At 54.0% G+C, this 16,053-nt stretch overlaps 1 protein-coding gene across 5 annotated transcripts in view; it reads left to right on the top strand.

Moving 5' to 3' along the window:
* LPIN1 (lipin 1) overlaps positions 1 to 16,053 on the top strand; it is a 101,278-nt gene that overhangs the window by 62,132 nt on the left and 23,093 nt on the right. For all 5 annotated transcript variants that reach the window (XM_054569569.1, XM_054569559.1, XM_054569590.1 and 2 more), the window contains 8 exons: positions 2,943 to 3,072; positions 4,670 to 4,973; positions 5,930 to 6,023; positions 6,701 to 6,888; positions 8,331 to 8,424; positions 9,154 to 9,223; positions 12,169 to 12,261; positions 15,343 to 15,422. In XM_054569569.1, coding sequence (XP_054425544.1) covers positions 2,943 to 3,072; positions 4,670 to 4,973; positions 5,930 to 6,023; positions 6,701 to 6,888; positions 8,331 to 8,424; positions 9,154 to 9,223; positions 12,169 to 12,261; positions 15,343 to 15,422 — 1,053 coding nt within the window. The remainder of the gene's footprint in view (positions 1 to 2,942; positions 3,073 to 4,669; positions 4,974 to 5,929; positions 6,024 to 6,700; positions 6,889 to 8,330; positions 8,425 to 9,153; positions 9,224 to 12,168; positions 12,262 to 15,342; positions 15,423 to 16,053) is intronic.

The raw sequence follows: 16,053 nt of genomic DNA, 5'->3' as shown, positions 1-16,053 counted from the left end.
TTACTTTAAAATTTTAGTGAATGAAGCTATGGGTAATTTCTAGATGGGAAACTTTTTCTTTTTGATTGAAGAACTAAATCTCAGGATGTACTTGGTTCAGAGGTCCTATGTGCAGAAGAAAGGCCATTTTAAAATGAGGTAAACCGAGCAGCGAGCAGTTAAAACCAGTTTGCCTCATTGGGACTGGCAGAAACACTGAACACTTGTAGGGCTCATATAAGTGCATTACTTATTAGGAAAATCGGTCAGTAACCTTGTAAGCTTGCTTTTTGGAGCAACCCGTGATCGTGAAAGTCTACTATTTGATCGCGGAAAACTTCGGAATCGCTGTTCTCATCAGTCCTGTGCAGTATCGGGAGTCCTTGACGAACTCATGGTCAGCCGAGCCCCCCCGCCACGGCGAGCAGCCAGAGGGGGCGTGAGCGTGGGGTGCAGACCCCTTGAGACAGGCTGGCGCGGCCTAGGCGGCCAGCACGGCGGGGGCCGCGCCCGGCCTGGGAGAGGCGGGGCGTGCAGCCTGTCTGTGCCTTTTGCATGGGCCTGCTCCTTTGTGAGTGCGCGTTTCGAGCCCAAGGGCCTCTGGCCTCCTGCGGGCTTTTGGTGGAGGGATCACAACGTTTGGGTTCTGGAGTCGGGACACGCTTGGGCACTGTCTTCAGCATTTGCATTCTTCTGGAGCAGAGGTTGGCAGACCACACGTGGCCCGGGGCCGCATCTGGCGTGCCTTCTGTTTCTCTGAAGGCTTGCGGGAGCCTCGCCAGTTGGTTTGCATACCAGCTCTGGCTGCTTTTGTGCTCGGGGGTGGGCAGAACTGAGTAGCTGTGATCAAGATCGTGTGGCCCACAAGGCCTGAAATATTTGCATTCCGGCCTTTCACAGAAAGCGCTTGCTGACCCGGCAAATGATTCAGCCGAAAGGGCTTTACCTAATTTAGTAGCAGTGGATGAGACCACTTATTTCACAGAATTTATAACAAATAGCAGTAAGAAAAGGTAATACAGTTGTATTCTGTGTGATCAGCATGATGAATGGCAGGGGCTTTGTAGACAAGTGATTCGTGGTTTGGGCGCGGCTCTGGTGGGGGTGGGAGGTCATCTCCCGGGAGGGCCCTGGCAGGGCGTGGCCTCAGGCTGCAGTTGTAGGCACAAAGGCCCCGTCCTGGAGGCCACGGTGCCCCCGGTGCACCGAACGTGTGATCGTGGACATCACAGTGTCGGAACAGCCGCGACCCTTTGAGGAAAGCTCAGTGGCAGAGCTAGAGGAAACAGAGAGGCTGGAAGGTGATAGCCCTTTACCACGCAGACGTGCGGCGGACCCAGCCTTCCTGCGAGGAACTCCTTCCTGAAGGGCAGGAGTGCTTGCTCGTTGGGGGACGTGTCCCATGTTATGTGCTCTCACGAAATGCCACCGCAGGATCCTCTTCTCCACAGACTGGCAGAGCAGAGCTGGGGGCTCCCCCCCAGCGCCCCGCTGTGTGGGTATGTGGAGGGCGGCAGGCACCTTGGGAGAAGGAAGCAGCCTTCGTGTACCCAGAGTGGGAGGGAGGGAACAGGCTCAGTCTGCTCGGTCCCCCTGGCTTGAATAAGGACATCCAGGATCAACGTAGCCCCTGAGGGTCCTGCTTTGATACAAGTTACGTATCATCCATGAGCTCCCCGTGTCGCGATAGGAGGGCTGTATGCCAGCGGAGTGGCTCTAACTCAGGTGCGGCGGTCAGGTGCATCCGGGGAGGCGGCACGCGTTGAAGAAGCCCGTGGCAGCGGCTCTTAGGTCTGGCTGTGTTTGAAAGCTGCCACCCTCCTCTGGAGGAAACGATGCAGGAGAGGAAAGACAAGCAATAATTACAGGGGTGCGTTGTTTTTCCCGTCTGTCTGTTTAGAATCCTGTGCGGATTTTGTAGGTAAGTTGGTCACTCTTGGCAGGTGACTGGCTGAACAGAAGTAAGACCTTGTTCAGACTTTTGTCTCGAAAGTAAAAGAGAAAACATGGAAATGAGAAGGCAAGTTTTTGCCGCCTCAAAGGTGGCCTGAGAATGAAGCGTTGCAAGATGTTGTTAGAGAAGGAGCCTTCGCAAGCAGGAACCTTTGAAGCGTTCCTGGAAGGTGTAAGATTGTAAAGTCGGCAGCATGGAGGCCCTGCCATGTTAGCAAGTTTGTGGCGTCTGGCATTTGTGGTTAAGTTGGCACATGATGCAGTTTCCTCTTTTCAAAGCCAGTGAAGATTCTAGTCAGTATTTTAAATATAGAACAGAAGGGGCACATGCCAGCGGCGGCCAGGCCCTTCAGCCACCGTTAGGGTGGTTGGAAGTTGGGGGGGCAACAGGGGTGACCTCGGGGGGGTGGGGCGGGGCCATGGCTGGTTGTGAAGTAAAGGAACACTCTACCTCTTTTTTTTCTTTCAATTTCCCCTTTTTGATGCTACTTCTCCTTTTTTTCTACTGGGAATTCAGCAGTGGGTTGGGACTAGGTTACCCATATTGGGAGCACCTACCACCTGGCCAGGTGTCCTGTGGACCCCTGGCGGCCACAGGAGGGACGTGTCACAAAGCCATGCTCATAAGCCAGTGATTTTCAACCATGTGCTGCAAGAACTGTTAAAACATGCACTGCCTATTTCGTCCGGGGCATTGACCTCTTTTCCCTTGATTGTAAAATAAGAAAATGACGACAGCCAACACAACAATAGCCATCTGGTGTGAATGAATCAAAATTATACCTATCTTTTTGGTCAGATCTGCCAAAATCCTGTTTCTGGGGGTGCTGGGGAATTTCAGTAATTAGTGTACGTGTGCCCTGAGGTGGAAAAGGTTGAAGATCTCTGTTGTAAGGGAGCAGTGGTTTGGGTGCATTTCCTGGGCTATTTGAACCATGGAATTCTGGGCCAAAAACACTTAAAAACAAATTTCCCTTCCAACTGTAACCATGGACCTGTGTTTTGTTAAGCCCTTCAGGGTCCCGACCGTCCACACCAAAAAGCGACTCGGAGTTGGTCAGCAAGTCGGGAGGCAGGACGGCGCAGAAGAGCGACCTGGAGATGCTGTGGCTCTGGGGGGAGCTGCCGCAAGCTGCGAAGGTAGGTGGCCCTCCCAGGGCGCCGGTCCTGCCGGTCCTGCCGCCTCAGTCAGGCAGCTTCCGAAGACCGGCATGGCCGCAGGGCTTCCGTTCGAGAAGCTGTTTTTCATATGCAAATGCCTTTGAAGACTCTTGAATTACTCTGTTTCAAGCTTTTTTTTTTAACTTATTATAAGGCCCTTGGAAGATGCCCCAGCCTCTCGTCTCCCCACTAAAAGTTCAGGATCCGAGCGAGTGAGTGGAGGGCGGGAGGCGCTCCTGTTGAGGCTCCCGGCCGGCAGCTCGTTGCGGGGGGAGGTCCGTGGAGGCCGATGCTGTGGACTCCTGCCCTTCTCAGGCTGTGTGTAGCTCTCACGGAAAATGCTGATTTCTCTGCCCATGGGCGAGCTTCTGACCCAGCCAACTGCCTTGACAAACCCGTGTCACTGGGTCCTGGGGAAACGGCACGGAAGTGCAGAGCCGCCACTTCTTGAAAAAGCTCCAACCGCAGGCCCGCCGCAGCGCCGGGCTCCTCTGCGCGGGAGCCGTGAGATGCCAGGCTGAACCCTGTTCTGATGCGCAAATGGCGTTTCGGTTTTTGTTTGGATTAATCTTTTCCATAACGGGAAATTCCTTGGAGAGGCAGAATCAGAAATGCTAATTCCCCATTCATGTAAACCGGCCACCGAATAAATCTTCACTTATTCACATTTTGGGGTGAAATATGCACACATACTGTATTTTGCCATGTGTAATGCATTCCCAAGTATACTGCACCCCCATGTTTTTGGCCCAGTCTTTCAGGGAAAAAATCTTTTGTTTTAATTTTTTAATTCAGTTTTCAATTTATTTACATTTAGAAACAAAACCGATTATTGCATTCCACAGTATTATTTTGCATACAGATATCATTATGGCTTTTTAGAGCTACACGTTTAACGCATAAGCATAAATAAAAGAATTAAAAACACTTAGATATGGAATTAGTACTACCCATGTATAACGCGCATCCTTATTTTTCCCTCAAAAATTTGGGCAAAAAAGTGCACATTATACACGACAAAATATGGCACATGGAAAATCCCAGGTTGTGAGTGTGTACGTAGGCCAGTGCGTTTTCCCACTGTGAAGGTGTCCGTGTGACTGGCTTCCGGACCGCAACGCGGGACCGACCTTGGGTCCGAAGCGGAAGCCCCTGCCGTGGCAGTCACTGCTCATACTGACCCTCCTCGGGGACAGACGTGCTCTTGACTCCCGGACAGCAGAGATTAGTTTTGCAAGCTGCCTCACGTTGTCGCACGTCATCGCAACCCACAGACTCTCATTACTGCAGGATCCCGCGCTGTGCTATGCGCTGATGGGCATGTGGGTTGCTGCCCCCTGCTGGCCGGTCCCGCTCACTCACGCCTACTGGCCAGTGGCTATTTTACACGGAAGCTCCTTTGCTTTGGCAGGTGTGGAAATCGCCACGGGACTCCCGAGGCCTAGGTGTCTCCTGCCACACGCGGACAGTGCGGCAGATCCTTTTTTGGCTAATTGCGGTTCTTCAGTTAACATCATTTTCCTGTTTGCTTGTGCTCTGAGCCCTCTGTTTCTCTCTCCCTGTTCCTTTGATCTAGACGTCGCCACACAAGACGAAAGACTCCAGCCCACTGAGCAGCAGGAAAATCTGTGAGGAAATGCACTTTCAGGCCATTCACAGTGAATCTTCCGACGCGTTGAGTGACCAGTCGCCGACGTCGGCCGGGGCGCCTGCTCTGCAGCCACTTGCAGAGCAGAACAAGTCTCAGACTGAGATGCAGTTTGTGAACGAGGAAGACGCCGAGGCCTTGGGGGCCGCCGCCCCGCCGCCGCCGGCCACCGAGGAGTCCAGAGCCCTGTCTGCCATGGCGAGCAAGACGGATTCACCTTCCAGGAGAAAAGGTGCGGCCGCTGCTGGGGCACCCTGGCTACCCCCCCAGACGGGCCGCTCTGCCCGTTGCCGTGCTGCCTGAGCCACGGCGTCTGTCGCGTTCAGTTGTGCCCCTTTGCTGAGGATGTTAACTAGGAGACCCTAGGGGTGGAACATGGGACGTATGGCAGGTCTTGGGGATTGTTAGTGAGCCCCTCGTCTTCCAGCCCGGGGGTGCCGGGATCCAGAGGAACCCTTTTCGGCACATGCTGAGCTGCTCAGCTGACCTGGGATCCTCTGCCTGGTCCCCAGTTTCTCCCGAGTGCATCACTGGGGTTGAATTTCCGCTTACCCCATTCCGGCGCTCATTTGTTCTGCCGACGCCCTACCAGGGCGTAAGTGCTCTGTGAGATCAGGACTCTGGCCTGGTTTACCTTTGCTTCCCCGCTGCTTTCAGTAGTGGTCGGCACCCAGCAGGTGCTCCACAGACCCTAGATTAATGCCCACCTGGTGGCGCGTCGGAGTGACGGCGTCAACCCTGCCTGGTAGCCAGTCAGCTTTGTACAGGGTTCTGCCCGCCTAGGAACCCGTGATGCGATTCTCTGCCAGAAGTAAGCGGGAGGTCCGGTCGGCACACACGTGCGTGCCGTGCTCCCGTGATTGGGCTCGATGAAAGCTGTACCACTTAACAGCGAGGATGCTTATCACTGCAACAGAGCGCGCGTACTTCACAGACGGGCCGTGAGGCTCGGCAGTCCCCGGCCTGGCCCAGGCCGCGCGGTCAGCAAGCCAGGGCGCTGCGTGTGGACCAGGGCGCCTGGCCTTCCGCCGTGCTCTGCTGCCGGCTCCGACCGTGGGGTGCAGGGCTGTGTGCGCCCCTCTGAGCACAGTTGCGCGCTGTGGTTGGACGTGCTTTCTGGAGACCCCCAGAGGCCTGCGGTTGGCTTCCGGAGGACGGCGTTCTGACCCAGCCTGTGTGCTCCCGCAGACAAACGCAGCAGACACCTGGGGGCCGACGGCGTCTACCTGGACGACCTCACAGACATGGATCCTGAGGTGGCCGCGCTGTATTTTCCCAAAAAGTAAAATTTCTCTCTGTTCCTCGCATCACTGTCTGTGCTCTGAGTAGGAATCTGTGGGAGGCGACTGTTTCCTGCCATTTGACTAGAGAGCGAGAAAAGGCAGGAGGAGGCTCCTGTTTTACTGGAAAAAGCCACCAGTGGGAATGGCAGGCGGCCCCTGCAGACAGCGTGGGGGTGTCTCTGTGGGGTGGCTGTGCACGGTCGGCGCAGGAAGGCAGGTGCGGGCCGACCCCCAGACACCGAGGTTGCGTTGCAGTGGTCAGTGGCCCACCGCCCAACTCAGTGGCCAGCGGTGGGCATCTGCATGGCTGCTTCTCTCCCCAGGAGAGGGTGCCCCGTGGCCCCGGGCGCATCTTTAGGCCCCCCAGGGTTGGCGGGGAGGGCGCGAGCGCAGGGCTGTGGCCTCTCAGGCGAGCGCTGTCTCCGCAGTTCCCCTCAGGTGGGCTGGGAGGGGGTACGAGGCGATGTGACAGGCGGAAGGCTGTGTCCTCTCCCGAGGCAATTCCTTTCACTTGCGCTGGCTTCTCATGGTGCTTTACTGAAATGCCTGTCCTGGCATTTCAGTAAAAAGCCGTTTGCCGCTCTGCGGGGTAGCCGGTTGCAGGAGTCATTTGGTGTCTGCGTGAGACCCAAGACCAGGGAAATCCTCAGACCGCCTCCCCTCCTCCTCCTCGCAGTGGAGATCCTTCTGGGCTCCCCAAGCATGCTGACAACGGAGCCCGGTCGGCCAACCAGTCCCCGCAGTCCGTGGGCAGCTCCGGCGTTGACAGTGGTGTGGAGAGCACCTCCGACGGCCTGAGGGACCTGCCTTCCATCGCCATCTCCCTCTGTGGCGGCCTCAGTGACAACAGGGAGATAACCACAGGTACCGCGCGGCTCTGGAGCTGGTCTTCAAGCCAGGGGCGCCCTCTTGTGGCGACTGGTTAGAACGTCCGGGAGCCCCGGCTGCTGTGCTTTGACTTCACTGGGTTCAAGAGAGCACCGGGTGCTGACGCCTTGTTGCTCATGGCCCACGCGGTGCTGCCTTGCACTTGGCTGACCTCAGGGTTCCGTGGTTCTTGCGCAGCTTCAAGCAACGAGTTCATCGGGGCCGCGCATTGTCAGGCATGTTCGCTGCGCCTGCCCCGTGTCTCCTTGGCCCACGCCGCCCTGTAGAGGCGTGGGAGCCAGCAGCTGGTGGGGACCCAGCGCCCTGGAGGGGAGGGGGACCTCTGGGAGAGTCCAGGGACACCTCCCTGCTGCTCTGAAGGGAGCCCCAGGGCTGACTTAGGTAGTGAGTGAACTCATAGCACCCATCACACCCGTAAAGTGGTTTCCCGGAGTCTCAGGGCAGTTAGGTGGTGAGGTGGGCCAGACGCCCGTCGTGCCGCCAGCCGGCCCCGCGCGACACGCTCCCTGAGGAGGCCGCTGCCCCTCCCCCACCCCCTGCACCATCTCCCCCTCCACCACCCCTCGTTCCCGCCATGGTCTGAATTTCTGGCCAGGAACGGGGCGGGGTCCTATACCTCTGCCCCTTGCCACTCATGAGCCACCTTCCTGCCAGAGATGCCACCCTCAGCCCTGTCTCCACCCTGAGGTCCCTCCACGGCTTTGTGAGCTACTTATTACGCACGGACGAGGGCTCCGCATTCTGGCCCCTGACCCCGCTAACCCGTCAGCCCGACGACGATGAGTCGAAGTCGCCTCCTGACCTGGGCCTTCCGCCAGCTCTGACCTGAGTGGGGCCGCTGGGCCAGCGGCTGGGCCGCACGCGCCCCCGCACTTCCTGCAGGTGACAGTGGACAGACCGCCTCCGGGTGACGCTGAGCGAGTCCCTGTTTTAGGCAGGACACTGCCTCTTATTCACGGCCTCTACCGTCCTCGCGGTTCCCGAGGAAGCATCTGCATGGGACAGATGAGGGGACTGAGGCTCGGGGACACTAACCGCTTGCCACGGTCACACCCATCAATGTGGCCTAAACCCAGTCACCCAGTTTCTGAGCCCCACTTACCACCCGCCTGCTTCCTCGGACACAGCATAGACTGTGCTCGCCACGCCCCTGCCCCCGCGTAAAATCTGCACCCCAGCAAAGGGGGCGCCTCGCCCACACCCTCAGCCTGCCCGGCCCCTGCGTTCTGCGAGGACGCTGCCCCCGGACAAGCTGAAGTTCCTTTACTCACACAGCTGAGGAATTACCTGCGCAGTGGGAATGTGTGAACTCTCAGAAGACCTACCTGGTGAACAGGAGGAGCCAGTGGAAATAGGCCTCATTTTTTTAATCGGATTTTCTTTATCTTTTCCCCTGTCCCCCACGATTGCTTTCCCAGAAGCGTTTTTGGAACAAGCTGTGTCATATCAACAGTTTGCGGACAACCCTGCCCTCATTGACGACCCCAATCTTGTGGTGAAGATCGGGAATAAGTGAGTTTCTCTCTCGAGAGTCATTTTCGCAGGGACATGACACCATTTTGGTTTTAGTTTTTCAAATACAGAGACCTAGGCAACGAACCTTAGAAATTAGTTTTTATATTCACATACATTTTTATACATCTTTGTTAGAATGTATCATTGGCGACACTGCGGCACTAGCGGTGGCGTTGTAGAGTGGGCAGGCTGATGAAGGCTTCGGTGCTGTGGGTTTCCACGGCCACCGGTGCTAGACTTTGTGGTGGGCCCTGCTCGGTTACAGGCCTGTGGGGCGTGGGCCGGAAGAGTCCGCGGGTGTGACAGGCGACACTGCGTGCCCACCCTGGACAGCTTCCTCGTCTGAGGCCAGGGGACGCGCGGGCTGCTGGCAAGCTCGTCTCCCTGAGGGGCCATGTGAAGTTAGGGAGCCTGGTGGCCTTTTCCTGCACGCGTGGCAGGCGTACCACCAGCATGCGGGTGCCTGGTGCACGTGGGCCTTGGGCAGCTCTCCAGCGGCTGCAGGGTCTCCCGCCACCTCTGTGCTGCTGCCTGGGACAGCTGCTCGCCCCCTCTGGGTGGCCGTGGCACGGGTGGGACCTGTGGGAGAGGGCTGGGGTGTTGGCAACAGCTTTGGGCTCTTCACAGACCCAGCTACAGTTCTAGAACTTTCTGTGACCCGTTCTCATGCTGTGAGATTTTCAGCCCGCGCCTCCATCTGACGTTCGTCTCGCTGTTTCGCGTCAGGTACTATAACTGGACCACGGCGGCCCCTCTGCTCCTGGCCATGCAGGCTTTCCAGAAGCCTCTGCCAAAGGTGAGCGTCAGCATGAGAAAGAAGGGCTCCTGACAGTGGGGGGCGCGGTAGTCTGGGCGGGTGCAACTCAGCTTTTCCGCAAAGTTGGCTGCCTTGTGCTCTCCGAAGTTCCTGCCTATCGATGACAGGGGTTTTGAACCCACTTCTCTTGCTCCTCGAACGGCCCTCCCTCTTTTGCTCATCATGGCAAACCTCCCAACTGTGGTGGTGCTGCACCGGGTCCTGCCTCCTCCAGGGTTCCTTTCCCGACACCCAAGTGCCAGGGACACAGGCGGGGCCAGAGCAGGCGGACGCTGGGGCAGAGCCCGGGGATGATGAGGGGAGGGTGCAGGCAGGCGGCGCGGCAGACGCCAGGCCCCGCCAGGGGCTCCGGCTCGCTCAGCCAGGCAGCGGCCTCAGGCCTGGAGGCAAGTGCAGGTGAGCAGCTGCCAGGAGTCGCGGGGTGAGAGGTCAGATGCGCCACGGGGCCATTGCTTTGCCCTCCTCCCTCCAAGGACCCCTCCAGCGCGTCCTAGGCGCTCGGCCTGGAATTGTCCATTTTTCCAGCGCTGTGTTTTCCTAGAAGGCCACACGCTCTGTTTGCCCTTAGTGCACGCAGCAAGTGCTCTCTGCTGCTTTGCTGTTTGCTGAGGTTCTGGAAGGTCTGTCTGACTTTGATGAGCGTATTCGCTCGTCCTTGGGCGTGTGTGTGTGTGTGTGTGTGTGTGTGTGTGTGTGTTTTGGAGTTTGGGGCTCCTGACCTTATTCTGAGGGTACTTTAACCTGTGCACATGGTGCACTGGGCGGAGGGCCTGCCTCCTGGGTGGTTTTTGCTTTGTCCTGTCAGGTCCCTCACGGTATCTGTGACCTGGGACAAACATTTGTGTTACATGTGTCGACTCTTACACATCAATAAGAGAGGAGACCAGGGCAGTGGAAATACTGTTAAGCTTTAGTTTATAGAAGAGGAAATACCTGTGGCTTCTAAACGTAAAGAAATGAGTCTTTGTGATACACATCCTAAGTCTTTTTACAAGTGTGTCAGTAATTTTTTGACTGTTCACGGTGTTTATCTAATCTAGAAGTACATTTAGATGCAGAATTTGTCCTTCTTTTACGGCCGTTGGGTTTTGTGTCACACTTGGAATGGCCCTGCTTCCTCATTTCCAACACTTGTGAAAATGTGCCCTGTCTCCTCTTCTAGTACTTTCTTAGCTCTTTGATTCGTCTAGATTTCATTTTGAGAGTAACGGGTGAGGTATCAGGAACCAAGTCATTTTCTCCCCCTGCAGCTGGTTATTGAATTAGGATGCGTTGGTTGCAGGAAACATGACCGCAAGGGGCGTAAATGATAGGGGTTTCTTCTCACGCATAATGAGAATCTCAGGCTGGGAGCCCCAGGCTTGATGAGTGTGGGTTAGCGTCTCTGTGGCTTTCTTCGCTTTCCCTTCATGATCACAAGACGACTGTTCTACCCATCGTCTTGTACAACCACAGCCAAAATGGGAAGGACAGGGGCATTTCATTGGCTTAGCGTGGTCACATGATCACCTCCCAGCTGGAAGCTGGCAAGACGGTGGGATGGATGGCTGTGAATGGAGCAGACCAGCTGCGGCTCACTTCTGGCCTGACGGCTGCCTTCCCGGAGCGCGCTGCAGCCTGCGCCGTGAGCAGAGGTTTCCAGGTGTGGGCCGGGGCGCAGCCGCCCGGCTATCCCGGCACCTTTCGTTGGATGAGAAAGAATCCTCGTCCCCACCGACAGGCAGTGACAACTCGGTCAGCTCTTAGGTTTCTCTGTGAATTCAGGTTTATTACTGAACCTTATCTTTTGTTTCCTTAATATGTTTACTCACGTACCAACTTCAGTTTTAAAAGTTACTGTGGTTTTAAATATACTTTACTGTTTAGTAAGGCTTGTGTTTTCTTATTACTCTTCTGAGAATTTTTTTGGCTGGTGATGTTTTTCCTATGAACTTCAGACAGTAATCTTGTTAGGTCTGACAATAATCCTGTCAGTTTTTTAATTTTTTTAATTGGGGTTTTATACATTTATGAATGAATTAGGAGGGTAGGGTAATTGACATCTTTACAGGTGGTTCTGTTCATGAAGAGGGTATGTATGTTTGCATTTTAAGCATTTCAGAGTATTCGGGTTTTTCTTTGTGGCAGGTGGGGATGTTTTAAATGATAAAAAGAAGCCCACTTCAGGCTAAATATGTGAATTATTTATTTTTCCACTTCCTGGCAATCTGTTTGGTGGAAAGAGTAAATCGTTCAGTCATTACCAGCTGATGTGTCCACTGCTACCTGATAGTCGTACGACCCAAGGAAGGCAAATGAGATAACGTTGGCCTTGGGCCTGGAATTAGCCTCAGGAGGGGTATTCTGTTCTTTGGAAACACTTAGAAAATTATTAGTTGATATTGAATATTTTCCCATTAAACGTCCATTTAGGGCAAGAGTGTGAATTTTTTTTAACACTTGATACTTTAAATGCATTTATTATGTTCAGTTTATTGAAATTTAGAAATTTACATTTATTAAAAACATCTTGTGCATTTTTATGCTATACCCCATAGTAATCATTTCACTTTTTGTTTTATATTGAGAGTAACAATATCCTAACCAGTAAGCCACTTTAATTTGAAAACTTCTGGTTTTACTAATCACTAATGATTTTCAATGCTTTCTTTTTTTTGTTGTTGTTGTGTTGTATCTTTTTGTTGTTTGTTTATTCCTTTAACATCTTCTTAAGTCTTCATGCTTAAGTTACCTTAATGTAATTTTGGACGCCATTAGGTTTTGCTTCTCGAAATTTTTTAATTCACAAATAGTATGTTGTGTTTTCTCTTGATTTTTTTTTTTTTAATCTTACTTTAATTTGCATGTGTGCGTCTTTTGGTTTGAATGTGCTAAGTTGATCTTTTTTTGCTTCCATTATTTATGTTACCATCCATTTAAAACAGGCCACTGTGGAATCTATCATGAGGGATAAGATGCCCAGAAAGGGAGGAAGATGGTGGTTTTCATGGAGGGGAAGAAATACCACAATCAAGGAGGTAAGCACCGGAAACAAAGCAGTGATCGGATTTAGCTCAGGGAATCGGTTTTGTGCGGTGGAGTTTCCCGAGCTCTCCCATCAGAGAAGGGAGCGTACGCCGTAGCAGGGGCCGCTCCTCGGCGAGGCCGGGGAGACACCGCAGGTGTGCGGGAGGCGGAGGAGAGGAGTTGGGGAGGCTGTGCGGGGAGTGGGCTCGCTGCCTGGCTCTGTCACCTCTCAGCTCGGAGACAGTGGTCACGTCACTTTTCCTCTGAAACTTTTCTCCATCTGCAGAAAGAAGGGATTCATCCTGATAGTTTGATTTTTTTTTTTTTAAGTTAAATATTTTCCTTCTTGCGAGGATAATGTCGGTGAGGTATCCTTATTGCTGTGGACCGATTCGCATCAGTCTTTTCCCTTGGATGGCCGTTCTCTAAATGCCCGTGACTGTTTTCGGGGCTTTGCCTCCCTCCCAGCCCCCTTCCCGAAGCCTTCTCCTTGTGTGCGGGCCGCTGTGTCCGCCTGGCTTTCCTCCTCCGGCTCAGCCCCCCAGCAGGGCTTCTCGAGGGTGGCCTTGGGGTCTTCTCTTCGCTTCGATCGCCCACTTTCGTCACGGCTACCTCCCCCACGCGCCGGTGATGACCCATTGTTCTTTCCAGGCCAGGCATTCTCTGACATTCTCTGTCCTTGTAGCAAGGAGCCACCTAGGAGACATCCCCACGTGATTGCTTCGGGATACTTCCAACTTGTCATCTCTAATATTGAACTCACAGTTTCCCTGTGAGTTCCTCACCCGGCCGTAGTCCGAAAACGGTGCCACGGGCCGCCCGCAGGCTCGCTCCTCCCTCCCGTCCGTCCCCCGGTCCTACCAGTGTACCATTCCAAAGATTTCTCTGGTTTTCTGTGTCTCTCCCCCGACACGCCCACACGGCCGGACGGCCACGCTCGGCCTCTCGTCTTCATCCTCTGTACTGCGACACGTTGTTCTCCTTAGGGTACGGGCCCAATTTATGCTGCTCCCTGCTTGAAGCCTTTTAGGGGGGTCCCAGGTCTGTTCTATAATGAAGACCAATATCCTTAACACGGTCACAGGACTTGGGTGTCCCAGTCCGCCCTCCCCCGTTAGCCTCACCTTCTGTCGTTCCCCCCCCCGCCCCCGCCCTCTGAGCGGCAGCTTCGCTGGCTGAAGTCCGTCCACGCCCGGACCTTCGCACGTGGCCCGTCCTCTGCCTGGCGCTCTTCGGGCCTCAGTCCCCTCCACTCACTCAGGGGCAGAGCTGCTGGTCTGCTGTTCTCTGCTCTCGGCGCCCTGCCCGTGCACTTTCCTTCATGAACTGTGTCAGAGATTGTAATTATACACCTATGAGCGTGATTATTGGATCAGCGCCTTCCCCCTTCTAGACCCTAAACTCCATGAAGGCCGAGACTGTGTGTTGCTTTAATTCCTGGGTATCCCTGGTGTCCGTATGGGACCCCGAGCAGGGGTTCAGGAAATGCTGGTTGAGGCAAAGCTGATTACTTTTGGGGTGCAGCATGAAGAAACCCCAGGGGCAACTGTCAAGTTTGTTATGATAATAGTAAAAGAGCCCTGGCCGGTGCGGCTCGGCTGGTTGGAGCACCGTCCTGTAAACGGAGAGTTTTGGTCCCTGGTCAGGGCGTGTGGGAGGCAGCAGATGGATGTTTCTCTCCCTCTTTCTCCCTCCCTTCCCCTCTCTCTAAAAACTAATAAGCATGCCCTCAGGTGAGGATAAGAAGAAAAGTAAAAGAAACCCCAGTGAGCTATTTATTTATTTATTAGTTCAAAGGGAGAAAGTCTGTTGGAAAGATTTTATCAAGATCAAATTGTTCTTTGACACTTTGTTAGCATAGTGGAGTTTTACTGATTGTTCCATTATTTCCAAAGGATCTAAACATGTTAGAACAAACGTATACTTTACTTCAGGAGACTTAAAGGGCCTGTCTAGCTCCCTTACTAGAGGGCAGAATGTTCTAGAATTTAGGCAGAAGGCTATGTCAAAGACCTGTTTATTGTGGCGTATCTAGTTTCTCACCAGTTTGAATTGAGGGGACTGCAGCATGAAATAAGAAATAGTTATGAAATTAAATATATCTAAAAAAATTTTTTTCAGATAGGTATTTTTGAACTAGTCTAACAGCGAATTGTTAATAGTGGTAGCTGAGTTGCTAGTCTCAATAAATAGATTAAAAATCACTGGGTATGTTATCACATCAATTATTTGTGCGCTTATGAAAAGCTAAGGAGTATTTAAAAATGCTCAGTACCCATCATAAGTTAAGATGGTCACCCTGTTGTTATATTTTTTATATTGCTTATTTTTTAAAATTAACCTGAAAAACAGGGAGGGGGAGCAAATGACCACAGATAGTGAGATCGAACTGAATATCCTCTGCACCCGACGCCCCGCCCGGCCTCCGGTGACCCCCCACGGCCCCGGGGGCCAGCGGGCACGCCCACCCCTGCGCGGGGGCAGCCGGGCGCTGCGTTCAGGGCGGCTTCCCTGCGGCCCTCCCGGCAGCCGTCGGGGGTGGAGGCCCCGCCTGGTCTTCGGCTGGGCGGTGAGGCCGCTGGGGCGGCGAGGCCGAGCGGCGGGTGACTCGCCCCGGGACCCTGAGGGAGAGAAGTGGGACTAGCCCATCCCCGAGGACTCTGGAGCCCCTCCCAGCACATCAGAGGAGCACTTCCTGTGAAAACAATGCGTATGAGAAAGAGCGAATGCGTCCACATTTTCCCACACAAAATGGGGGGTGAAAATATTTTCAGGCATTTCTATCAGCAGTTACAAGAGAATATTTTGAAAGCCCTGGGGTATCCAAGCAGCCGTGGATAAAGCGTATGCATAAAGCTACAGTGATTGTGGAGTTTGGTTTGGTGTCACACACACACATTTCTGTCAACTATATTTCTCAGCTTAATCGTCTGCTTTGAAGCGGGGGCGGGGACCAGGACCGGCTTTCCCTGGGGGGAGGGTTGGGGGTTGCAGTTGGGGAGGCGTTCGGGCCCTGCCCTGGGCTTCGGTAGCCCATGGGGGCCCCCAGCGGTCTCTTTGGTGTGCCCCTGACTCTTTCTCTGCCTCTCCAGGAAAGTAAGCCAGAGCAGTGCTTGGCTGGCAAGAGCCACAGCACCGGGGAGCAGCCGTCGCAGCTCGGCATGGCCACCAGGTACAGTGCAGGTCGCCTCGGGGTGTGGCAGCCCCTTCCTGTGTCCCAGGTCAAGGCGCAGGCCTGGCAGAGACCGATGGCGTGGTGCTCACCGGGCACCGCGGGCCTTGGACACGCGCGGGCCGGGCAGCCAGCCCTGCCTCTGTCATCTATTCAGGGACCTGGAGCGATTTACTTAATTTGGTTTCCTCCTAATCAGATGGAGACAGTCGCTCCCTTGGAGATCTAATTTCCCAGTGAAAGAGGGGCTTAAAAACGGTACAGCGTCACCAGAACATTTTTCATGGTCTTGGCACGTGACAGCCCTCCATGTGCATGAGATACCAGTAGTAATGATGGTGGTGATGGTGATCATTAACAATGGCATTAAAAGTGACACGGAAGTAAGTTTCCTTTCTGAGGAAACTTGCCTTCCTCTGTAGTGTACATACTTCCCAGGACGTATGTTGCTACTTTAATAATTGTTGCTAGGGATGCAGATGAACTTGGCGTAGGAGACAGGAGACGGATACTACTGATCAGCATCGGTGGTGTTTTGTCTTCAGGTTGATCTGTGTGTATGGGCGTTGGGGTAACTCTGCTCTGGGGGCAATGCCGCCCCCCACGATGAGGACACTGATGCTGCGCATTC

This window comes from Pteronotus mesoamericanus, unplaced genomic scaffold (genome assembly GCF_021234165.1).
Source record: "Pteronotus mesoamericanus isolate MK-2021 breed Mesoamerican mustached bat unplaced genomic scaffold, CSHL_Meso_final contig_101, whole genome shotgun sequence".
Taxonomy (NCBI): Eukaryota; Metazoa; Chordata; class Mammalia; order Chiroptera; family Mormoopidae; genus Pteronotus; species Pteronotus mesoamericanus.
Note: the sequence above shows the minus strand (reverse complement) of the source record. Positions and strands in the feature narration are given on the sequence as shown.